The sequence below is a fragment of the Sus scrofa genome, chromosome 3, assembly GCF_054392235.1.
Source record: "Sus scrofa isolate SSC_HxYL_T2T_F1_AM1 chromosome 3, Sscrofa_HxYL_maternal_Yorkshire_Landrace_v2.0, whole genome shotgun sequence".
In the NCBI taxonomy this organism is placed as follows: domain Eukaryota; kingdom Metazoa; phylum Chordata; class Mammalia; order Artiodactyla; family Suidae; genus Sus; species Sus scrofa.
In genome coordinates, this window is record NC_139385.1 from 10,087,128 (window position 1) to 10,111,866 (window position 24,739).

A 24,739-nucleotide genomic window follows, 5' to 3' on the forward strand; every position below is an offset into this window, starting at 1 on the left:
CGCTCCTCTCATCCGCATGTACCTTTGATTCTGGCAGCACCCCCAGCTCTGGAAAGGAGGTGTTCTCCTGGCTTCAGCTCCTCAGAACCCCTCAGCCAGGCTGACACCTCAGGCCTCCCCTCCCCTCTTTTCTGGCCAGTGGACTACAGGCCTCGGGGAAGCCCAGCCCCAGCAGGACACACAGCCCTCAAGTCAGGGTTCACAGCCCTCAAGGATCTGGGTCCGGCCTGCTTCCACTCTCCCTGGACGCCACGACCTTGCCCTGTCCCGTGTCCTGGGTTCTAAGACGCGCATATAGCCTCATGTTTTAACTCTTCTAAAGTTGGAATATATCTGACGATTGATCTGCCCCTTCTAGTGGCAGTCCCTCCCCCACCACCCAAAGTGAATGTGGTCAGCATCTTTTCTGCTGGGAACCCCCGCTTTTCAGAGGGGAATGCCTCCTCTCTCTGCTCACACCAGGGGGTCTACTGGTTCTTTCCCAGAAGAGGATCCAGACCCATGGGATAGGCCTGGGAAGCAAATAACAAGTCAGAATTAGATTTCGAGAAAGTGGCTCCTTCTGTTCTGCTGGTGGAGTTTGGAGGATGGGACTCTGAGCATCGCTGGTGGCTGTGACTCAGGCTTCAGGACAAAGTGGTCTGAGAAGGCGAAGCCAGCGTGCAGGGAACACAGAAGGAGCAGCACCCGGGAGGGAGGCCTGGGTGCTAGAGTTCGGGTCTTCCCAGGGCTGGTTGCTCCCTCCCTGCTTGAACTCTTGTTATGTGGCAGCACATTCCTTCTGTGGATGCTCCTGGTCACGGCCACTGTGAAATTGGTGGTGCATCTTGCACAACCAGTGTTCTCTTACAGTCTAGGAAATGACAGCATGTGTGGTCCCCAGGACACACTGCTGTCTGGGACCCAGGAACAAAGAATGCTTTGTTCTCCATTGTATCCTGGGTGCTCAGTCTGGTCCCTGGCGTCTGGTGGGTGCTCCGTAACTATTTGTTGACTAAACAATGAATGACTGATACCTATTCCTCTGCCTGCCTCACTCCCCCAGCCTCTGTCCATCTGGCGAATTTCTGCCTGCTCTCACGGTCTCATCCCAAATGCCCCCTCCCCCACGTGGCCCTTCCGAGACCTCCGGGCCAACCCAGGCCTTTCACGTCTCTTTTTTCCCTTTGTTTTGAATCTCTGTGTGCCAGAGCCTAGGCCAGTGTACGTGCAAGGGGAGCCCTCGAGGAACGACTGGAGAACTGTCCAGCCCCGGCTCTCCCACCTGCTCAGGCCTCTGGGGCTGATCCCACTTTGCCTTTTTGCTCACGTTCTTCTGCACATCCAGGCCTCTCGGCTCACTATCACCCAGTGACATCCTGCTCGCCCTCTGAGCACCCGCTGCCTGCCAGTTCCTTCAGACGGATAGGATTTCTCTCCCCATGGGCCTGGGGAACATCCCTGGCCTGTACCCCCATAGACCTTACCGCTCTGCCCTGAAGCGCAGTAGGTGTGCACTTGTCCTGTCCCACCCGAAGGCCCCCTGTCAGGGCCTCTGTGACAGCCAGCTCAGACCACAAGGGACAGAGTCAGGTTCAGGTTCTCCCGAGTAGCAGGGGTTTTCGGGAAGTGTGGAAAACTAGAGAAGACTCACCTCTGAGTGTCCCTTTGGGGTCCAGGGCCATCGTGGGGCTGGGAGAGGCCTTCACATTCTTGGCAGATGGCACCTGCTGTTCCTGCCCTGGTGGCCCACCAGGATGACTCGGCCACTCCCCAGCTCCTCCTCTTGACCTATGGCTCTTGTTTGCTCAGGCCATCATCTTATTATTATTATTATTATTATCTTTTTTTAGGGCTGTACTCACAGCATATCGATGCTCCCAAGGTAGGGGTCAAATCAGAGCTAGAGCCAGCTGCCAGCCCACGCTGTGGCCACAGCAATGTGGGATCTGAGCCACTCCTGTGACCTACACCACAGCTCACGGCCACCCTGGATCCTTAACCCACCGAGTGAGGCCAGGAATCGAATCCACATCCTCATGGATACTAGTTGGATTTTTAGCCCGCTGAGCCACAACGGGAACTCCCCAGTCCTTCTTTTAACCATATTTATGTCCTACTGGGTGCCAGGCACTGTTTTAGAAGCTCAGGATACATCAGTGGCTATAAATGGACAAAAGTTCCTGCTGTCACTGAGCTTCCATTTGAGTGGACACTCTGCCTCATCACACCTGCTCACTTATGACTTCTTTGTGTTCAAGCCTTCTGCTTACTGCCCTTTTTATGGCAGATTTTGGATGCAGTCCCCATCACCAACACTCTTCCCCAGAAAGAGGATGTAATTTTTAGTTCAGGTGGCCATGATGGCTCTCAGAGCCCTGGTGCCAGGGCACCTCACAGCCCTGCTGCCAGCAGACCACTGCTCTTTGTTCAGACACTTATCTCTGGTCCAGTCAGCTGTGCGGCTCTCCCCAGGAGGGGATACGGGTGTGGAAGATCCTTGGAATTTAGCAGACTCTCTGGTCCCCTGGCAGTGCTTCCATGGCTGTGTGTAGTCAAGGAAACAGGCACCATCGTACCCCCAGCTCCTCCCGGTGCTGGGGCACAGGGGGCATGGGCCCACCTGCCAACAGGCTTCTCTTGTGGTTTCTTTAGCGAGCAGGTGAATATCTTATCCCGGAGTCTGTGGATCTGGAGTGTGTGAAATACTGTGTGGTCTATGATAACAACACCAGCTCGCTGGAGATTATCTTGAAAAACAACAGTGATGATGACAACACTGACGATGACAACGGAGGTAGGTTTTGCCAGTAGCAGCCAGAACACTAGTTAAGTTAGTGAGCACTTTCACCACATGCCAGGAACTCCCCCTGGTCCTCCTCCTGCCAACCACAGAACGACCCTATGAGCCTGGCAGTGTTAAGAACTGGGAAGGGTCTGGCCTTTTTCCTTCCTTGCCAGCTGATGAGGGAGCCCGCCGTGGTTCCATGGATGCTGGCAAAAGACGTGGGGCTCCTGAGTCAGAGACAAACAGAGGCTTTTTGTTTATTTCTCAGAGCAGTAAAAGTAGCCTGTATGCAGTGGGAGGTATTATCGGAGAACTCGGCGCTTAGGGGGCCTGAATCTTGGTTCGCAAAAGCGCACAAGGCCTTACTGCCCTTGGCTCTGTGGGGAGAAACTGTGTCTCTCATCCAACGCTGTTGGTTATGCGAGCTCCTGGAAAAGCCGGTGCCTTTGTTCAGAGGACGCGTAGAAGCATGAAAGGCTGGGAGGCCTGTTTCCTGAGAGGTCGCGTCCCCATTTCAAGATGAGACTGGGGTCCAGGAAGGTGAAGTGACTCAACTCATCCCCCAGGTGCGGGACCTTGGGTATCTATTGCTGTGTAACCAATTATCCCAAAACTCAATTGTTGAATACCAGAAACCTGAATTATCTCTTGGTTTCTGTGGGATTCAAGAGCAGCTTTGTTGGACATTCCTAGTACAGTGTCTGTCCACGTTGTCCTGTGAAGATGTGACTGGGCCAGGATGGTCCCTCCGAGATGAGTCACTCACATGGCAACAGCCAGAAGTCCTCAGATCCTCGTCGCCTGGACCAGATGCTCAGATGATCTCACGACAGGGGAGCTGGTTTCCTCCAGAGCGAGTGATCTGAGAAAGAGAGCAGGAAAGCCATGGGCCATTTTTTTTTTCTTTTTAGGGCTGCACCTGCAGCATATGCACATTCCCAGGCGAGGGGTTGAATCAGAGCTATAGCTGCTGCTTGACACCACAGCCACAGCAACAGCAACGCAGGATCCAAGCTGCATCTGTGACCTAAACCATAGCTCACAGCAATGCCGGATCCTTAACCCACTGATCGAGGCCAGGGATGGAACCCTCATCCTCACCGACACTATGTTGGGTTCCTAATATGCTGAGCGATGCTGGGAACTCCCCAAGAACCTTTTACAAACTGGTCTTGGGACTTTAACTGTCACTCTCACCACATTCTGTTCACTAGAAGCAAGTCACCAAATGTAGCTGTCCTCAAGGAGAGGGGAACTAAACTCAACCTTTGATTGATTGATTGATTGATTGATTGCTTTTTTGGGCTGCACCCATGGCACATGGAGGTTCCCAGGCTAGGGGTCTAATCGGAGCTGCAGCTGCCGACCTACACCACAGCCACAGCAATGCCAGATCCCACTGAACGAAGCCAGGGATCGAACCCACATCCTCAGGGATACTAGTCTGGTTCTTGACTCACTGAGCCACAACAGGAACCCCTAAACTCAACCTTTTAAAGGGAGGCATTTGAAAGAATTTGTGCGGAGAATTTATTTATTTTTGTCTTTTATCTTTTTAGGGCCATACCCGTGGCATATGGAGGTTCCCAGGCTAGGGGTCTAATCGGAGCTGTAGCTGTCAGCCACAGCCACAGCAATGCCTTGACGGGAACTCCAGGGGGAGAATTTTTTTAAACCACCACACTAGTAAGTGGTGGGGCTAAAATTCAAACCCAGGCACTTCAGCTCTGTCTGGTCTCCTAAGTCCTGGATGGTGATGCTAGAGAACAGTGCAATCACTCCAGCCTTGAGCTGGAACATGGTCAGTTCTAATCTGCTCTGCTGCATTCTCCGCCCAGTCCCCCACCCCACTGCACCCTGCTCTTTGTGACTGTAAGACTAACATGTGGGAATGGTGTTCCATGGGCTGGGCATTCACACCAGTGGCCACTAGGTGGTGCTAGGCTTCCACCTTGCATTAAACCAGTCTCCGTAGGAGGTCCTTAGCCAGGATCTTGTCCCCTCTTCCCTAAGCTCATCCTGTTGGACTCCCACCTGCAATCCTCGGATTGTAGCCTGGACCTGGATATCCTTGGAAAGAGTAGTTGATAAAGACACCCCCTCTACCCTTTATACTCCCTCCCTCCCTTTAGTGTTATGGAGCCCTCATCCTCACTCAGGAAGAAATCACAGCCACAGAACAGCAAAACCCCCGAATCACACACGTATAGTTTGCCCCCTCGAGGCACCTTTTCTTCTATCCTGTCACACAGATCTAATTTGCGTACAGTCTAATAGTGGTTCTGCAGATTGAGGGAGGCAGTTAAGATTAAACAGATGTCAAAGTCAGAATGAGGTATCCCTTCCCACCCATTAGAATGGCCATCACCGAAAAGGCAGGTAATAACAAGTGTTGATGAGGATGTGGAGAAATTGGAACCTCATACACTGCTGGTCGGAATGTAAAAAGGGGGGAAATGGTTTGGTGCTTCCTGAAAAAGTTGAGCATTGTTACATATGGTCTAGCAGTTCTCCTAGGTGTTTCCTCCTTGCGGGGGAGGGCGAAAGCACAATTTAAAAGTTGAGAATGATGTTTTATTTGGTGACGATATGAGGACTGAAGCCCAGGAGGCAGCCTCTCAGCTCGGAGGGACGGCTCCGAAGAGGTAACGGAGGAGCCCGGGTATATAAGAGTTTTGCAACAGAAAACAGGTAGTCAGAACATCAAAAGGTTACTGTTAATTAAGAAAACCAGACATCTCAAGTTAATGAACTAGTGCTTTTCTATGTATGGGGAGATGCAAGGGTCTGGGCTCATTGCAATCTTTCTTTGATATGCACCTCAGCCATCCAGAGCCAGTATCCTGCTATTCTCCATCCTGAATCCCCTCTGGGCACAGTCAGGGGCAGTTGCGGTGGCTGATGGATTGATGGCTGCAGCATCCTCTGTTCACTGATACATTCTTTGTCCCCAGTGTACATACAAGAAAAGTTAAACACATGCACACAAAACCTTGCACATGGATCTTCACAGCAGCATTATTCATAATAGCTACAAAATGTTCATCAACACATGGATAAACAAAAGGTGGAGAGCCACACAATGGAATATTACTCAGCTATGAAAAAGAATGGAGTGCTGATATTTGCTGTAAGATAAATGAACTTTGAAAACATTATGCTCAATGAAAGAAGCCAGACACAAAATGCTACATATGGTATAATTCCATTTCTATGAGGTGTCCATAGAAATTAGATTAGTGGTTGCCTAGAGCTGGGTGTTTGGGGGAAGATATGAGGAATGAAACCTTTTAACTGGTACATGACTTCTTTTAGGGGTGATTAAAATGTTCTGAAATTGGTTGCAGTGATGGTTACATAGCTGAATATATTAACAATATTAATTTATATACTTTAAATAGAAAAATTATCTGGCATGTAGTACATATTTTACATATGCATACATATTTCCCTTATGTTTTTCCTTGAAAAAATATGAAATAAAATATGAAATCTCAGCGTTGACAGAAAAAGATCAGCTTATGTGGTGAATTGCTTTTTAAATTTTATTTTACTTTATTTGCTTTTTAGGGCTGCACCTATGGCATATCGTAGTTCCCGGGCTAGGGGTCGGATCGGAGTTGCAGCTGCCAGCCTACACCACAGCCACAGCAATGTGGGACCCGAGCCATGTCTGTGACCTACACCACAACTCACGGCAACACCAGATCCTTAACCCGCTGAGTGAGGCCAGGGATCTAACTTGCAACCTCATGGTTCCTTGTTGGATCCGTTTCTGCTGCCCCATGACAGGAACTCCCACTTTTAAAATTTTATTTATAATGATTTTAATTTTTTCAATTATAGCTGGTTTACAGTGTTCTGTCAATTTCCTACTGTACAGCAGGGTGACCCAGTTATACATACATGTATACATTCTTTTTTCTCACATTATCATGCTCCATCATAAGTGGCTAGACATAGTTCCCAGTGCTACACAGTTGGATCTCATTGCTTATCCATTCCAAAGGCAGTAGTTTGCATCTATTAACCCCAAATTCCCAGTCCCTTCCCCTCCCCCTTGGCAATCACAAGTCAGTCCTCCAAGTCCACGATTTTCTTTTCTGTGGAAAGGTTCATTAGTGTCATATATTAGATTCGAGATATAAGTGATGTCATATGGTATTTGTCTTTCTCTTTCTGACTTACTTAATATGAGAGTCTCTAATTCTGCCCATGTTGCTGCAAATGGCATTATTTTGTTCTTTTTTATGGCCGAGTAGTATTCCATTGTGTATATGTACCACATCTTAATCCAGTCATCTGTCGATGGACAGGTAGGTTGTTTCCATGTCTTGGCTATTGTGAATAGTGCTGCAGTGAACGTGCGGGTGCATGTGTCTTTGCTTTTTACATTTTAATGGTAACATTCATCTCTATTTATATTCACCTCAGCTTCCTAGAGAATTGCTTTTCAGGATGGAGCGCCTGTGCCCTGGACCTTTAGGCAAACAGAGAGCACCCAGGGGACCGTCATCTCTTTGGTCTCTGCTCTTAGGAGTGGTGCTCGGAGCGGCCCTTGAGTGCGGCAGAGCCCTGACCCACCTCACCCGCCACCCCGTCCATATCCTGAGAGGAGGCTATGAGTGCTTCTCAGCCATGTATCACTTCTTCCGGACGCAGAAGAGCATCTGGATGCCACAGGTAAGGCAGGGGGCTGAGCACAGGCAGGCTCAACGGGAGCACGGCCTTCCCCTGGGGACCCACGGGTGGGGAGCAGTGTTGGAGAAGGAGCAGAAGAGACAGACACTGTGAAAAAGATGCAAGAGATGTCAGAGGTGGCCTGGGAGTGAACTTGGGGCAGCCAGGAGGTCCAGACCAGTATGACGACTTTGTAATCACCAGCGTCAGGCAGAAGCCAGAGTGGCATTTCAGAGAGCAGGCCGGTTCAGAGGGCAAGGATCTGGGTCAAAGTTACCTGGGCTGGGCATCGTGATTCCATTCTTAGCTGCCTGGTCCCACAAACTCCACCTAGGGGTGAGGCAGCAATTCCTCAGCTGGGGGTGAGGAGTCCTTTGTCTTGCAGGAGAGACAAGGGTTGTGACAAGGTGTGGCCAAGGGATGACCACGTGTCTGGAGCCCAGAGGGGCGCTTACTTCCTGGAGCCAAACCTTAAGGGAACTGCCTGAGGGCGAGTAAGGCAGGGCTGGGCGGGGGCTGGTCCCTGGGATCTGGTTTCTTGAAGAGTCTGAATATACAGCAATGTGAACCTGCCCAGGTTTCAGTGCTTCCAACAACTGCCTTCAGTGGTGCTCTCCTTCCTGCCCTTGGCGACGTCATGGGCAAATCCCATACTTAAATCCGGCCACTTTGAGTTACGAAGAATCTCAGTCTGGTCGTATTCTAAAACAATTGGGGAAACATGCTGATGAACTGGAATTTGATGAGAGTAAGGAATGATTATATATTTTTAGGTTGTGATGACATTATTATGGCTATGTTTAGAAAAATAAAACAAGTCCCTATCTTTGAGATACATAATGAAGTAATTATAATTAAAATGATATGACGTCTGGAATTTCCTTCAAAATAATCTAGGGTGGATTGGAAAGTTAGGGGTATAGATGAGACAAAACGGGCCACTGGTTGATAATGTTTGCAGAGAGATGATAGATCCAGGGGTTTGTTAAATTCTTCTCTCTGTTTTTGTGTATTTTTGAAACAACTTTTTTAAAAGGCGGTGGGGGGGGAAACCCATCAGTCCAGTACAAGCTAGGCGAGCATAACATTCCAACCTGAGTCAGATCGCCTCTGCTTCCGCTGCAGCTGGGTAGCTTTCCGTTTGCTGGGGGCTGGGGCGGGACGGGGGCTGGGGGCAGGACGTGCGATGGCTTCATGGACATCTCGCTCCCCCTCTTCTGGGGCTGGCCCTTTGGTGCTGGGGGCCCAGTGTGCCTGGCTGCTTGTCAGTGGTAGGGAAGTGCCTTCCTCTCACGCTGGCCCAGCCTGGTTCTGTGTGCTGCTGATGGCCTTTGCTGCTGGCTTTTTTGGGGCCTCTTCAGGGGGCCGAGTCTGTTACTGAGGAGTCTTCAGAGCGAACCAGCCAAGAATTCTTGCCGGGAGGTCCCCCGATTCCCTTCCCTTGGCAGCTCCTGATTTCCTACCTCATCCACATTTCCTCACCTGAATCCCAGAAGGAGTCACAGGGGAGTATGACGGTGGGGAGGGAGGCCTCTCCCCAGCCTTGCTGGCGCCACTGCTCCAGCCAGCCTGTGTGCAAAGGCAGGGACCCGTGTCTGGGGTCTTACCTGTGCCCACATGCTGGGTATTCATGTCAAGCTCCCCAAAGGACCACCTCCCCTTTTCCCACTGAGCTGTGATGTTCAGCTCAGCAGGTGTACCCAGTCTCCCTGTCCTGCCAGGCACTGCTCCTTGCTCCTAGGGGAGCCCCTTGCTGGCTTTGCAGTGATGAGAGGAAGATCAGCAAATAGCACATACTGATAACTCCTCTTCCCCCGACCCCGACTTTGTTTTGGCCACACTCACGGCATATGGAAGTTCCCAGGCCTGGGATTGAATCCAAGCATAGGTTGGAGCTGTAGCAATGCCAGAGCCTTTAACCCACTGTGCCTGGGCCAAGGATCAAACCCACGCCACCCCAACAACCCCAGTCCTTGCTGTTGGATTCTTAACCCACTCCTACCCCTTTCTTTCTTCTTTTATAGCTTTAATAAGGTGGAATTGGCCCAAGACGAAATGTACATACTTAAAGTGTACAGTTTGGTCAGTTTTGACATGTGTACGCACCTGACACTTGTCCTTGCTCCCTGCTTCTTAAGCAGACTGGGGAAGAGGGATAGGGTGGCGGCTTGTGGTATCTGGCAGAGCCTGGAGGGTGAGTTCTATTTTGATTACCTGTGGCCCTCTTTAGAATGTATGTTCCTAGTATTTGCCTCTTCCTGCTTTGGGACCTTGGCGACTAGTTCAGGGGCAAAAATGCAGACCCCACTGCCTTACTGTTCTGACACAATGTAAAGCAGCAGTGTCTCTACTGCTACCCCAGGGCATCCTTCCACAAGGCGGATGGCAGCACAGAATCTGGGCTCTGAGACTGCCCCTCTCCTTTAGACAGAGTGACTTCTAATTTCCTGTTTTAGATGTGGCGTCTCTTAAATAAGATATCACTTTGAGCAAAGGGGTTCCGTGGCTAAAGCATGTGTGAAGACCGCACGAGAAAGAGACGATGGTGAGCCACTGAGTCGCTTTAAGTTCGGAGAGGGGCACCTGCTTAGATCACCCTCTAGAAAGATGGATTCTGATGGCGGAGTGGAGCATGGATCAATGGGGCCGGGGTGGGGCGGGGGTCTGGGGAGACCTGCTAGGAGGCAGGGATGGAGAGGAAAGAAGAGGACAGATTTGAGAAGTACGTAGCAAGTGGCATTGATGAGACACGGGAGGGCTTGGGCAAGGGAGGAATAGCCATGGTTTCGGTGCAGATGAGAGGTGGCCAGTGGTGTGGCTTATTGAGATGGGGACACAGGAAGAGGAGGCATTGTGGGGGGAGGCAGTGGGCTCAGTCTGGACATGTTAATGTGAGATACCTACTTCTTTTACATTTGTTGGTGCAGTTGTCAAAATCGTGTCGTGTAGAATGAACAGGCGCTGGCTGTAATGGCACGGCATGTTTGCATCCATGCCACACCCTCATCGTCCCCTCGCCCTGCCCCGGAAGCCCCTACAACCACAGGAAAGGAAGCTGGCTTGAAAGCATCAGGAAGAGAGTTGACAGATTTGTGTTGGATATTGAGTGAGATTTTCCAAATGACACCAGTAGGTTTTCATTTGGCTGCAGCAAGCGGGGTGTCCTGGGTAGGGTCAGCCCGAATTCTGGGCAGCACTTTGGGTCACCCCTGCAAGGGTGGGCTGGCCTGCATGTAGAAGGGCCCTGTGTCTCTTTCACAAACTTGAGGATTGGCTCACTGATAGGGGCTTTGGAGGCTGACATTTTGGTGGGCTTGTGGTCGGTTCACCCGGAGGGGAGTTGTGCTGAGATCAGAAGGCTCTGAAAAGCTGCTTGAGGTACTTAAGTGTTATTTCTGAGTGAGACTTGGAGCCAGAGACATTTTAGAACTGACTGGACCTTTGAAATCACATAGGTCAGCATTTCCCATGGAAAGGTGACGGAAAAGAGGGGTCTCTAAACAAATCATCTTAGAAACAGCAGTTTACACAATGTTCATGGATTTCTTTTCTTCTTTGGAGTTTATGCCTAGGTTTTATTTTTGCTGTGTCTCGCAAGTAAGTTTTCAATCCGTGCCAATGGCAAATGCGTAGCCACGGTGTGATGAGAAACATGTGAGCTACAAGAGGTCGCCCAAAGGACCACGAGGGAAGTGTGCACAGCTGTCAGTTGCCTCGAGGCCAAGTTTGAGGGCCGTCTTAGACGGTCATGCTTTTCTGGCTCTTTGCCAACTTGTTTATAAAATTAGTCTTACTATTCGATGATAATTGTTTCTAGCCCCTAGATGGGGGCTCTAATAATTTCCCCTTGGAACAATCAGATATAGTAATCCCCCCCCCCAAGCTTTACTGGTAGATAATTGACCCATACCATTGTGTAAATTTCAGGGGTCCAACACAATGATTTGATACACACGTATATTGCGAAAGCTTTACCGTAAGATGAACACATCGGTTGTCTCACACAGTCACCACTGCATGTGTTTCTGTAGGATGAGGACTTTTGAGATCGACGTTCTCTTGGCAATTTTCAAGTATGTCACACTGTGCTGTTGTTAACTGCAGTCACCAGGCAGTACATTAGATCTCTGAAAAGTATTTGCCTTATATCTGGAAGATTTTCAAAAATGACTTTGATTTTTGTCATATTTTTTTTTAAGGGCCACACCTGCAGCATATGGAAGTTCCCAGGCTAGGGGTCGAATCCGAGCTGTAGCCCCCGGCCTACACCAGAGCCACAGCCACGCGGGATCCGAGCCGCCTCTGCGACCTTCACCACAGCTCACGGAAACACGGGATCCATAACCCACTGAGCGAGGCCAGGAATTGAACCCGTGTCCTCATGGATACTAGTCGGGTTCATTAACCATGGCGCCACGACGGGAACTCCGTGGAAGTTTATAACCTTGACCGACATGTCCACGCTTCCCCCACCCCTAGAGCCCCTGGCCACCTCCACTCTAGTTTCTGTTTCTGAAAGTTTGGCTTGCTTCGATTCCGCAGAAGAGAGAAAGCATGGAATAGTTGTTTTTCTCTCTCTGACTCGTTCCTTTCAGCATAGCGGCCTCCAGGTCCATTCATGTGGTCACAAATGACAGGATTTCCTTCTTTTTAGGGCTGAACAGTTTTCCGTTGTATATACATGTGACGTATATATGTTTTCCTTATTCACCCATGGGTGGACACAGTCGTTTCTTTGTCTTGGGTAAATAATGCTCAAATGCTCATGGGGGCTGCTGGTATGTCTTCAAGATGGTGATTTCATTTCCTTTGGGCACATACCGCAAAGTGGGATTGCTAGATCAAATGGTAGCTTTGTTTTTCATTTTTTGTTTTTCTTTTTGGTCTTTTTAGGGTCACACCTAGGCTAGGAGCTTCCCAGGCTAGGGCTTGAATCAGAGCTGCAGCTGCTGGCCTATGTCACAGCCACAGCAACACAGGATCCGAGCCACGCCTGCGACCTATACCATAGCTCACGGCAATGCTGCATCCTTAACCCACTGAGGGAGGCCAGGGATTGAACCTGCGTCCTCATGGGTGCTAGTCAGATTCCTTTCCGCTGAGTCACGACGGGAACCCCTGTTTCTAATTTTTTAGGCCCCTCCACACTGTTATCCATAGCGGCTGTAGTTAGCGGATTTCTTTACTGCTGGCCGCCTTCAAGCTTTTATTGCTAACGTACATATAGGAGCTTCTGACAGAGGATACCGCAAGTGCTACTTCTCATATATTCTTGGTTCTCTGAGCCCTCTTTTCACAGTGCATTGTGAGCAACCCGTGTTTCTTACAACACACTTTGGGAAGTGTAGAAAAAATTCCTTCTCTTTGTTTTTTTTTTTTGTTTTTCAAAGAAACCAAACATTTTCTTATCATCACTTCACAAAAGCTTTCATTTAAGTGCTGTCCTGTTCTACCTCAGAATTTCATCAGAATTTATTTCCTAACGGCAAGCAGGCTTCTGCTGAGTAGTTTTGCGTTGTTTTTTAAGGTGTTAGGTTCTCGAGTGGCCTCCAAGCATAATCACAGGGCTGTCCCCTACCGCCCCCTGACCAGACACACCCAGGGTTTACGCAGTTCCAGGCCAGCAGGTATTGGATTCCAGCCTCTGCGCACCTGGGCGAATGCAAACAGGCGCGAGGGGAGAAGTGGGTTGTCCGTGTTCTGACTTGGCACCCTGAACTGTGATGCTGTGGCTCGGTCCTGTGTCACTGTCCGCCCTCTAGCTCCTGTGCAAGGTGTTAAGCCACTGTCTCTGAATGCCCACATCTCAGTCTCATTTGTCCCGGTTTGTCTTTCTAAGCTTGTTGCTGAGCCACATTTCACGAGACAAAAACAAAAGCCACTTCTTCTCCGGGGATGATTATCAGAGTGGCCTTTCTCCTTCCCCTCCTCAGGAACTGGATGCCTTCCAGCCATACCCTGTTGAGATTGTGCCAGGCAAGATCTACTTGGGCAATTTCAGGCAAGCCTGCGACCCTAAAATTCAGAAGGATTTGAAAATCAAAGCACATGTCAATGTCTCCATGGAGACAGGGCCATTGTAAGTAGAGATACCATTGATTTTTTGGGTTAATAGGGTTTATTTATACATGATTCCTCGTGCCATGCATTGACAGAGCTGAAAGTGTTCTTAAAAGTCAGCGTGCACCGGAGTGTGGGGTATGTACTTATTTTCTCCTGTCCGGGCCTGCAGTTCAGTTCCTGGCATGGCTGTGGAATTCTTTGCCTCTAACCGAGATCCTGTACTTATTTTTTGTCATTTTAGGGCCGCACCCATGGCATATGGAGGTTCCCAGGCTAGGAGTTGAATCGGAGCTACAGCTGCCGGCCTACACCACAGCCACGCGGGATCCGAGCCGCATCTGCAACCTATACCACAGCTCACGGGAACGCCAGATCCTTAACCCACTGAGCAAGGCTGGGGATCGAACCCGCAACCTTATGGTTCCTGGTCAGATTCATTTCTGCTGTGCCACAATGGGAACTCCGAGATCCCGTACTTAAGTTCCAGGAAAGTATTACTTTTGGTGAGATTTAACATCCTGGTACAAAATATCCTGTTTTACTTCCCTTTTCCTGTCTCAGGCCCTCTGAGAGGTGACCCTTCTCTTAGTCCATTTTGGGCTGCTCCAACAGAATACCGTAGACAGGCAGCTTCTAAACAACAGAATTTCTTAGAGTCTGGAGGCTGGGAAGTCCACGATTAAGGCCCTGGCGGGTTCAGTGTGTGATGCAGGACTGCCTTCTGGCTCATAGGGAGCATCTTCTTGAGGTGTCCTCACATGGAGAAGAGGCCAAGGTCTCTAGAGTCCCTTTTATCAGGGTGTTAATCCCTTTCAGAAGGGCTTCTACCTTCATGACCTCATTACCTCCCCAGAGCCCCACTGCCAAAGACTATCACTTTGGGGATTAGGTTTCAATATGTGAATTTGGGGAGGACCCAGACATTCAGTATAGCAACAGTTATGCCTCAGTTTTCCCTTGGTGCCAGGGTCTCTCTCTCTCTCTCACCATTGTTTAAAGAGAGGAAAGTTCTGCACAGCCTCACTTGTCAGCCTGTCTCCCCAGCTGTGCCCATCCAGACGGGATCCCCAAGGCCCGGCACTGTACAGCCTACCTCCTCTAGCTCCAGATCAAAGCTAACAACCTCAGCTCGGAGAGAAGGTATAGAGGTAACACAAGAATTCCCTAAGGCAGCTGGTAATGAAAAGAATGCTGTATAAAAATCAGTAAGTCTAAAGGAAACCACATCGAGGCACTTAGTGGGACTGCTGAAAACCCAAGAAAGAGAGAACATGTTAAAAGAAGCAGAGAAGCTAGACATGACGTTCAGAGGGGCCATGAGGAGGCCGACCGCCACCTTATCAATAGAAATCGCTGAGAGCAGAAGGAAATGGGATGCATGTTTCTTTCTGTGGGTTTCCTACCTCCTACCATTCACAGCACTGAATGAGGCCTAGATGTGCTGCTGTGCACTAGTGGGTAGAAAGGGCTGTCGCTTCTGATATCGGCTCCTAGAAAGACGGCGGCATCTATCTTGCTCGGTCTTGCTCACTTCCTCTGAAGGAAGTCAGCTGCCGTGCTGTGAGCTGTCCTTTGGAGAGGTCCCAAGGACCTGAAGGTCTTCAGCCAACAGCTAGTAACGAATTAAGCCCCTCAGCCAAAAAGCCTGTGAGAAACTGAATCCTGCCATCTTGGTTCTCAGATGGATGGTCGTGGTAGCTCAGTGCTTGTGTTCAAGCAACCTGTGCTTTACTTAATACTGGCTCCAAGGCACAGGAGTCGAATGCTGGACAAAAGGTAGTGTATATAGAGTTTGGTGCTATCCGTGGTTTCAGGCACCCAGTAAGAGTCTTGGAATGTACCACCCACTCCTGGTGGATAAGGGAGGTGGGTACTGTAGTAACAGACCAGGAAAGAAAAATTATCTTGAGAATAGATACAGAAAAATGGCACCCTGAAGCTGCCAAATCTGTATTTTTTTAAAAAAAATTTATAGGCGACATTTATAAAAATTGACAATACGATGGACCATAAAGGAAGACTTAACCAGTTTCAGGAGATTAAAATCATATACAGTTGGCTTTCAAGCACTGTGAAATTCATGTAGAAAGCAATAATGTTAAAATACAACTGGGAAGTTCCTAGAAATTTAGAAATGAAATTCAAAATATCCCGTGGATCAAAGAACAACTCACAATCGAAATGAGGAAACATTTTCAGCAGCATGATAATGAAAATATAAAATATCAAAACTTGTGGAATGTAGCCAAGCTGTACTTAAGAGGAAAATCTATAGCTTTAAATGCATCTATTAAAAAAGAAGAAAGGGAGTTCCCGTTGTGGCGCAGTGGTTAACGAATCCGACTAGGAACCATGAGGTTGCGGGTTCGATCCCTGCCCTTGCTCAGTGGGTTAACGATCCGGCATTGCCGTGAGCTGTGGTGTAGGTTGCAGACGCGGCTCGGATCCCGCGTTGCTGTGGCTCTGGCGTAGGCCGGTGGCTACAGCTCCGATTGGACCCCTAGCCTGGGAACCTCCATATGCCGCAGGAGCGGCCCAAGAAATAGCAAAAAAAAAAAAAAAGACAAAAAAAAAAAAAAAGAAGAAGAAAGGCCAGGAGTTCCCGTTGTGGCACAGTGGAAATGAATCTGACTGGTTGGTATCCATGAAGATGCGGGTTCGATCCCTGCCCTCTCTCAGTGGGTTGGGGATCTGGCATTGCTGAGAGCTGTTGTATAGGCCAGCAGCTGTAGCTCTGATTCGACCCCCTAGCCTGGGAATTTTCATATATCAGAGCGGGGGTTGGGGGGGCCCTAAAAAGCAAAAAAAGAGAAAGACTAGGAGTTCTAATTGTGGTACAGTGGGTTAAGGATCTGGTGTTGTCTCTGTGATGGTGTGGGTTCGATCACCAGCCCAGGGCAGTGGGTTAAGTTTCCAGTATTGCCGTAGCTGTGGCATAGGCTCAGATTCAATACCTGGCCCTGGAATTTCCATATGTTGTGGGTGTGGCCAAAAAAGAAGGGGTAAAAATCAACTAATTAAGCTTTCCTCTCAAAAAATTACCAAAGAAACAGCAAACTGAATCCAAATAAAGAGGAGAGGAATTATAAAAGCAGAAAATTGAACTAGAAACAATAAAATAGGATCTAGAAAGTCAGAATAGTTTTTAAAAAACTAGTAAATTTGATAAACCCTTGGGAAAAAAGAGAGAAGGCACAAATAACTATGTAAAAGGGGATTCTACCATATCCTACAGATACTAAAAAGATCTTAAGGTATTATGAAAATTTTATTGTGATAAATATTAAAAATTTATATGTACTGAACAAAGATACAACCCATTAAAACTGACATCAGACAAAATAGAAATTTTTATTAGCATCCATAACTAATAAACAAATTTTTCATAGAGAATATTCCAGGTCTAGATAGCCTCAGTGAATTTTACCTAATATTTAAGGAGCCAATATTAATTTATTTAAAGAATAAAAGGGAGGAATAGTTTTCAGTTTGTTTTATGAGACCGCCACAAACTCTGATTTCATATCCAGAGAAAGACTTTATAATACAGGAAAATTAGTCATTTTCTTCATGAACATAGATGTAAAACTCCTAAAATAGGAGCCCATTGAATACAGAGATACGTAGGGAGGATAATGCATGATGACTAAGGTAGCAAGATTGTTTTGGTGTCTGAAAAATCCATGTAATTTACCCTGTCAATAATGTAAAAGAAAAATCACGATTATTTCACAGTAGTTGCAGTGAAAGCATTTGATGATACTCACCATGCATTCATGATTTTTAAAAAATATTAGCAAACTGGGAAGAGACGGGAACTTCTTGGATGTAATGAAAAAAAAAACACTATAAAAATCTCTAGGGCAAACATCTCAATGAGAAAATACTGAAAGTTTTCCCTCTGAGCCTGGGAACAAGACAAAGATGCAACGATCCCCACTCCTATTTAACCCTGTATCAGAGGTCTAGTTAGTGAAATACGGCAAGAAAAAGAAATAAAATAGGAATCAAAAAGGAAAAACCTTTTATTAGTCACCGTAACTGTGTAGCAGAAAAGCCAAAGCAACCTGCAGATAAATTATTGGACTTAAGTAAGGTTGCTGAAATTTAAAAAATGTGTAATTTACAATGGGACTAAAATAGTAAATACCTGGGATTGTACTTACAGAGGGATGTGCGAGATCTCTACACAGAAAATTACACAGCATTGTTGTGAATGATTAAAGATTACCTGAACAACTAAAGGATGTTATTAAAGATTACCTGAATAAATAGAGGATTGCCACAGTTATGAATTAAAAGAATCAATTTTGTAAATATGTATATATATTTTATAGTTGCACCTGTGGCATATGGAGATTCCCAGGCTAGGGGCTGAATCAGACCTGTAGATGCCGGCCAATGTCACAGGCATAGCAATGCCAGATCTGAGCCACGTCTGTGACCTACACTGCAACTTGTGGCAATGCTGGATCCTTAACCCAATGAGCGAGGCCAGGGATTGAACCCACATCCTTGTGGATACGACTCATGTTCTTAACCCTGAGCCCCGATGGGACCTCCTTAAGGCTGGGAGGGGCCCTATTTAGTTCATCTTGTGTCCACTAGGGTCCAGCCCAAGGTCTGGCACACAGTGGGCATTGAGTGAGTGAGGAAAGAATGAATGGTTGGGGAGAGATGGATGAATGGATGGGTGAGTGGGTGGTCGGGTGGGGAGGGAGAGAGGGGTGGGGGAGGGAAGGAAGGATGGATGGATGAATGGATGGATGGTGAGTTGTGCTTGTATTTGTCACAGCAAGGGCTCCTGTAAAAACTCAACTGGTGTATTTTTTTGTTTCTGAATCTACTGCAACTTTCTGCATGCCACAGTGCATGAATATCACCAGCAGGCCATAGTTTCCATAAAAAACGTTGACCAGGTGCTTACTACATGCCAGGCATTGTGCCAAGCTCCGTGTAGGCATCTTCTCATTAAACATGCACATGCCTCATCTCCCTCTTGTTTATAAAGTTCTAGCACTCTGGTCTCCCTTTTGTTTTTCAGACACACTAAACATACTGCTCTCAGGGCCTTGGCACTTGTGTTCCCCTCACATGACTCCCTGGTTTGTTGTGTCCTCTCCTTTAAACCTCTGGCCACATGTCACCTCCTCAGTGAAGCCTTCCCTGACCACTCATTCCATATTCCTTCCCGTCCTTATTATCTGCACTATATTCTAGGAAAGCATCAGGTTTGGTTGATAATAATGTCACATTTATTCAGCATGACTTTGTGCCAAGGAGACTGTTAAATACTTTGCATAGATTAATTGACTTAATCTATACCACGCCCCTATGAGGCAGGTGCTGTTTTTCTGAGAGGAGTTATTTGCCCACATCTCCCTGATGCTCACTCAGCATCCTTCCCCTGTGGTCCTGTTGCTGTGGATGAAGGATGCTACATTAGGGCTCTGTGCAAGTTTGCCTGATTTCCTGTGCTTTTTTTCTGTTTAGTTTTGTGGGTGATGCCGACAAGCTTCTGCACATCCCGATAGAAGATTCCCCGGAAGCCAACATTTCCCCATTTTTACGTCACCTCTGTCACTTCATTGGTAAGGTGCCTTCTTTTTTTATAAGGAGCATTTTTAAAGCAGGCAGCAACTGGCCTGTGCCCAGGTTGCAGAGGGGTGGTGGCACCCCATCCACATGCCTATGGCTGATTGTGACCCCTGGGGCCCAGCAGATGCCCAGCCAGCTGTGACCAAGCCTGCTTCCCGGGGATCCTCAGCAATATGGGCAGCCACACCTTTACCCTGGGAGCAGTAGGGCCAAATAAGAGCCTCTTATTTGGACTGAGTGGCCTATGTTCTGGCCCTGGCTGGATTGCTCTGCCCTTTCAGGCCTGGCCAAGCCCTGGTCTTGGCATCACTGTGCCTGTTGTGAAATGAGGGTGCTGGCCTATCCTGGATGCATATGTTCAAGGAGGCCTGTTCTGGGGACCTGAAGGTGACTCTCACTCCGTCCCGGCCCTCCTGTCTGGTCAGTGAGGTGGGGTAGAAGGAAGACTCCAGAGCCCTTCCATCCCTGACTTCCATGATCCCCAGTATGTGATCCCTGGGGTCCCCTCTGCCCTCCTTCCACCCACAGCAGTGCCCACCAGTTGCTTCCCTCACTGAGGGTGGAGTTTTCAGTCTGCGCCAGGGCTCACGATTGCCCACAGAGAGCAAGATCCCTGGAGAGAGCAAGACTGTCAGGTTAGAGGCCCACCCCAGGATGGCCTGCTTGGCACCAGTACAGCCCCCTGGCTTGAACATTGGCATTTTGGCCCAGAATCCCTAGGAGCTGAGACTGACACTTGCCCTGGGCCCCATGGATTGGCAGAGCCCTGTGGCCCAGAGAGGCCCCCTCTCCGGCCCCACCTGCCTGGGTGGCTCTGGGCCAACCTTCATCTGCTCTGTGCCCCACTTTCCTTATCTATGCAATGAGGCAGTCGACCTTAATCCTCTGAGCCCTCCTCCAGCGCTGACAGTCAGATTTTGCCCTTGCTGTGTTTATTTTCAGTTCTTGGGGGTCACTAAGCAGCCTAGGATGCCAGGCTAGATTGCCTTCCTGCCCCTCACCGGGTGAGATTGACAGCACCGGGGGCATTACTGAGTGGGAGCAGCTGACACTGGTGTGTGCCAGGCAGTGGGCTAAGCACAGTGTAGAACCTTAGCCTGGGTTATGATCTAGGTGGCATACTGTTACCACATTTTCCAGATGAGGAAACTGTGGCTTAGAGTTACCTGCCCAAGTCCCACAACCTGTGCTCACTGGGTATGATTCACACCAAGGCTACGCTGCCTCTGTCAGCATTCCTGGGGTACAGTCCTCATATCCCCGCCTGAGACTCAGGAGGTCAGCTGGTAGCTGATCTCCTTGGGCCTGAGGCCTGGAGAGCCCAGAAAAGGCTTTTGCATAAAAATGCTGGATGCCCAGGCCTGATTCTTCTGAACTGCCAGCTGGGTCTGAGAGTCCCTATTTGTCAGGTGATGAAACAGTATTCTAGAGATGTCATGTGACTTGCCTAGACCATGGTGTGGGGGTTCTGGACCCACTCTTGGACCCACTGAAGCCAGTCATCTTACAGATCACAGGGAAGGGGGGCCACGCATGACCCCCCACCTTTCCTTCCTGTTGCAGAAATGCACCTTGAGCTTGGCTCTGTCGTCTTGGTCTTTTCCACCATGGGCATCAGTCGGAGCTGCGCAGCCATCTTGGCTTACCTTATGCACCGGAACGGGCAGACCCTGAAGGTATGTCATCCCTGGTCCAGGAGGTGGGGTTGGAGCTGTACCTGGGAGAAGTGGGGGCCCCAGCCTTGGAGGCCTAATTGTGGGTTGGGAGAGAAGGGTCAGGGAGGTTAGCCCCAAGTCCCAGGCTTTACCCAGCACACCAAACCCAAGGGCAAGGTCCCAGGATCTGGGCTAGAGGCCTGAGGCTGAGCACACAGGGCAGGCCCAGAGATTCAGGCTGAGCAAGGCTGCCCTCAGATGGGCCAGCGACACCAACTGCATGTCCTCCATTGCCGTCCATCTGTCTGCCAGTGTTTGTTCAGGGTTCTCCAAGTAGTGCATTTTGGCTACTGCCATGTATCTCTTGGCCATCTGTATGTCTTCCTTGGAAGAATGTCTATTCAGATTCTTAGCCCTTTAAAAAATCAGATTATTATTCTTATTTGCTATTGAGTTGTATAAGTTCTTTTTCGGTATTAACCCATTATCAGTTGTATGATTTGCAAATACTTTTTCCCATTTCTTAGGCTGTCTTTTCATTTTGTTGATGGTTTCCTTTGCCTTGCAGAAGCTTTTTTTTTTTTTAATGTAGTCCAACCTGTTTATTTTTGCTTTTGTTGCCTTTGGTTTTAGTGTCAAATCCAAAAAGTTACCACCAGATTGATGACAAGGAGTTTACCACCTATGTTTTCTTCTAGGAGTTATACGGTTTCAGGTCTTACATTTGAGCCTTTAATCCATTTCGAGTTGGTTTTTGTGTATGATGTAAAATAGTGGTCCAGTTTCATTCTTTTGCATGTGACTGTCTAGTTTTCCAGCACTACTTACGGAAGAAACCATTTTTCACGATTGTATATTATTAACTCCTTTGTCCTAAATTAATTGATCATATATATGTATGTATATATATATGGGTTTATTTCTGGTCTCTTTATTCAATTCCATTGATCTAAGTGTATATATTTTATGCCAATACCATACTGCTTTGATTACTATAGCTTTATAATATGGTTTGAAATCAGGAAGTGTGATGCCTCCAGCTTTGTTCTTCTTCAAGATTGCTTTGGCTAATTGAGGTCTTTTGTCATTCCATACAAATTTTAGGATTGTTTTGCTGTTTCTCTGAAAGATACCATTGGGATTTAGGGGGATTGTGTTCAGTCTGTAGGTTGCTATGGGTAGTATGGAATATTCTGACAATATTTCTCCAATCCGTGAGCATGGAATATCTTTTTATTTATTTGTGTCTTTAATTTCTTTCATCAGTATCATAGTTTTCAGTGTATAGATCTTTCACCTTCTTGGTTAAATATATTCCTGGGTATTTTATTCTTTTTGATGGCAATTAGAATTGTTTTTCCTAATTTGTCTTCCTGATAGTTTGTTATTAGTGTATAGAAACACAGTTGATTTTTGTGTATTGATTTTTTTTTTTTTATCCTGTAATTTTATTAGTTCTAACAGTTTTCTTTTTGGTGAAGTCTTTAGGGTTTTCTTTTCTTTCTTTCTTTTCTTTTTGCTTTATTTTTATTGTTAGGGCTGCATCTGCAGCATATGGAGGTTCTTAGGCTAGGGGTCCAGTTGGAGCTACAGCTGCTGGCCTATACCACAGCCACAGCAATGCAGGATCTGAGCTGCAGCTGCGACCTACACCACAGCTCAAGGCAATGCCAGATCATTAACCCACTGAGCACTGTGCTGGTGGCATCTGGAAGTTCCCAGACTAGGGGTCCAGTCAGAGCTCTAGCTGCTGGCCTTGCCACAGCCACAGAAATGCCAGATCCGAGCTATGTCTGTGACCTACACTGCAGCTCATGGCAACGCTAGATCCTTAATCCACCTAGTAAGGCCAGGCATCAAACCCACAGCCTCATGGATATTAGTTGGGTTCGTTACCCCTGAACCACCATGAGAACTCCTTTAGCATTTTCTATGTATGGTATTGCGTGGTATGCAAAGAGAGACAGTTTTACTTCTACCTTTCTCATTTGGATGCCTCTATTTCTTTTTCTTACTCTGTCTAGGACCTGCAATACTATGTTGAATAAATATGGTGAGAGTAGGCATCCTTATCTTGTTTGTGATCTCAGAAGAAAAGCTTTTAGCTTTTTGCTATTGAGTATGATGTTAGCTGTTGGCTTGTCATATGTAGGTGGCCTTTATTATGTTGATGTACATTCCCGTTATACATGCTTTGTTAAGAGTTTTTTTTTTGTCATAAATGGATGTTGAATTTTGTCAAATGCTTTTTCTGTATCTCTCGAGATCATATGATCTTTATCTTTCATTTTGTCAATGTATCACACTGATTGGTTTGCAGATGTTGAACCATCTGTGCGTCTTTGGAACAAATCCCACTTGATCATGGTGTATGATCCTTTTAATGTATTGTTGAATTCATTTTGCTAATATTTCATTGAGAATTTTGCATATGTGTTCACCAGTGATACTGGCCTATAATTTTCTCTCCTGGTGGTATCCTTGTCTATTTTTGGTTAATGCTGGCCTCATAAAATAAATTTGAGTGTTCCATTTCCTGTTTTGGTTTTTGTTTTTTTGTTTTTTGTTTTTTTGAATAGTTTGAAAAGGATTGGTAGTAATTCTTATTCAAACGATTGTTAGAATTTACCAGCCAAGCCAGATGGTCCTGAATTTTTGTTTGTTGGGAGCTTTTTTTGGGGGGAGGGGAGATTTTTGATTCAATAATTTTACTAGTAACTTGTCTGTTGAGATTTTCTTGTTTCTTCATGATTCAGTCCTGATAGATATATTTCTAGGGTTTACCCATTTCTTCTAGGTTGTCTCATTTGTTGGTGTATAACTGTTCATAGTAGTTTCCTATATCTTTGTATTTTTTTGGGTATCAGTTTACTGTCTCCTCTTTCATTTCTGATATTATTTACTTGAGTTCTTTTTTTTTTTTTTTTTTGGTGAATCTAGCCGAAGATTTGTCTATTTTGCTTATCTTTGCAAAAACCGTTAGTTTCATTGATCTTTTCTATTGTCTTTATTTCATTTATTTAAGTCTCTATTTGATTTATTTCCACTCTGATCTTTATTTCCTCCCTTCTATTTTCTTTAGGCTTAGTTTGTTCTTTTTCTATTTCTTGAGGTGTAAAGTTAGGTAATTTATTTGAGTTTTTTTTTTTTTGGTCTTTTCTAGGGCTGTACCCACAGCATATGGAGGTTCCCAGGCTAGGGGGTCTAATCAGAGCCATAGCTGCCAGCCTATGCCAGAGCCACAGCAATGCCAGATCCAAGCCATGTCTGCGACCTACACCACAGCTCATGACAACGCCAGATCCTTAACCCACTGAGCGAGGCCAGGGATCAAACCCGCAACCTCATGGTTCCTAGTTAGATTCACTAACTACTGCACCACAACGGGAACTCCGAGATTTTTCTTGTTTCTTAATGTAGGCATTCATTGCTATGAACTTCCCTGTTAGAACTGCTTTTGCTACATCTCGTAAGTTTTGGTATGTTTTATTTCATTTCATGTGTTTCAAGATATTTTTTGACTTCTTTGACCCATTGATTGTTCAGTAGTATGTTCTTTACTTTTCACATACTTGTGAATTTTTTTGTTTTCTTCTTGCAGTTGATTTCTAATTTCATACCATTGTGGTCAGAAGAGTTGCTTGATATAATTTTAATCTTCTTAAATTTATTTGTACTTGTTTTGTGGTCTAACATATGGTCTATCCTGGAGAATGTTCACTAATCACTTAAGAAGAATGTGTCTGCTGCTGCTTTGGGATGGAATATTCTGTAAATGTCTGTTGAGTCCACATATGGTTTATGTTTAGTGTCTCTTTATTGATTTTCTGTCTAAATGATCTATCCATTGATGAAAGTGGGGTATCACAGCCCCATACTATTATTGTATTGCTGTCCATTTCTCCCTTTAGGTCTACCAATATCTGCTTCATATATTTAGGTGCTCCTATATTGGGTAAATATTTACAAATGTTAT

The 24,739-nt window shown here is 46.9% G+C and overlaps 1 protein-coding gene across 20 annotated transcripts in view; it reads left to right on the forward strand.

The window, feature by feature from the left end:
• Positions 1-24,739, forward strand: part of STYXL1 (serine/threonine/tyrosine interacting like 1) — a 70,654-nt gene that overhangs the window by 38,450 nt on the left and 7,465 nt on the right. For 12 of the 20 annotated variants that reach the window (XM_085016801.1, XM_021086296.2, XM_021086301.2 and 9 more), the window contains 5 exons: positions 2,635-2,776; positions 7,305-7,450; positions 13,381-13,526; positions 19,004-19,101; positions 20,672-20,784. In XM_085016801.1, coding sequence (XP_084872927.1) covers positions 7,406-7,450; positions 13,381-13,526; positions 19,004-19,101; positions 20,672-20,784 — 402 coding nt within the window. In that variant the 5' untranslated portion in view covers positions 2,635-2,776; positions 7,305-7,405. Of the gene's footprint in view, positions 1-2,634; positions 2,777-7,201; positions 7,451-13,380; positions 13,527-19,003; positions 19,102-20,671; positions 20,785-24,739 lie in introns of all 20 variants that reach the window. The other 8 variants (XM_085016793.1, XM_085016795.1, XM_085016794.1 and 5 more) reach the window with 2 other exon arrangements.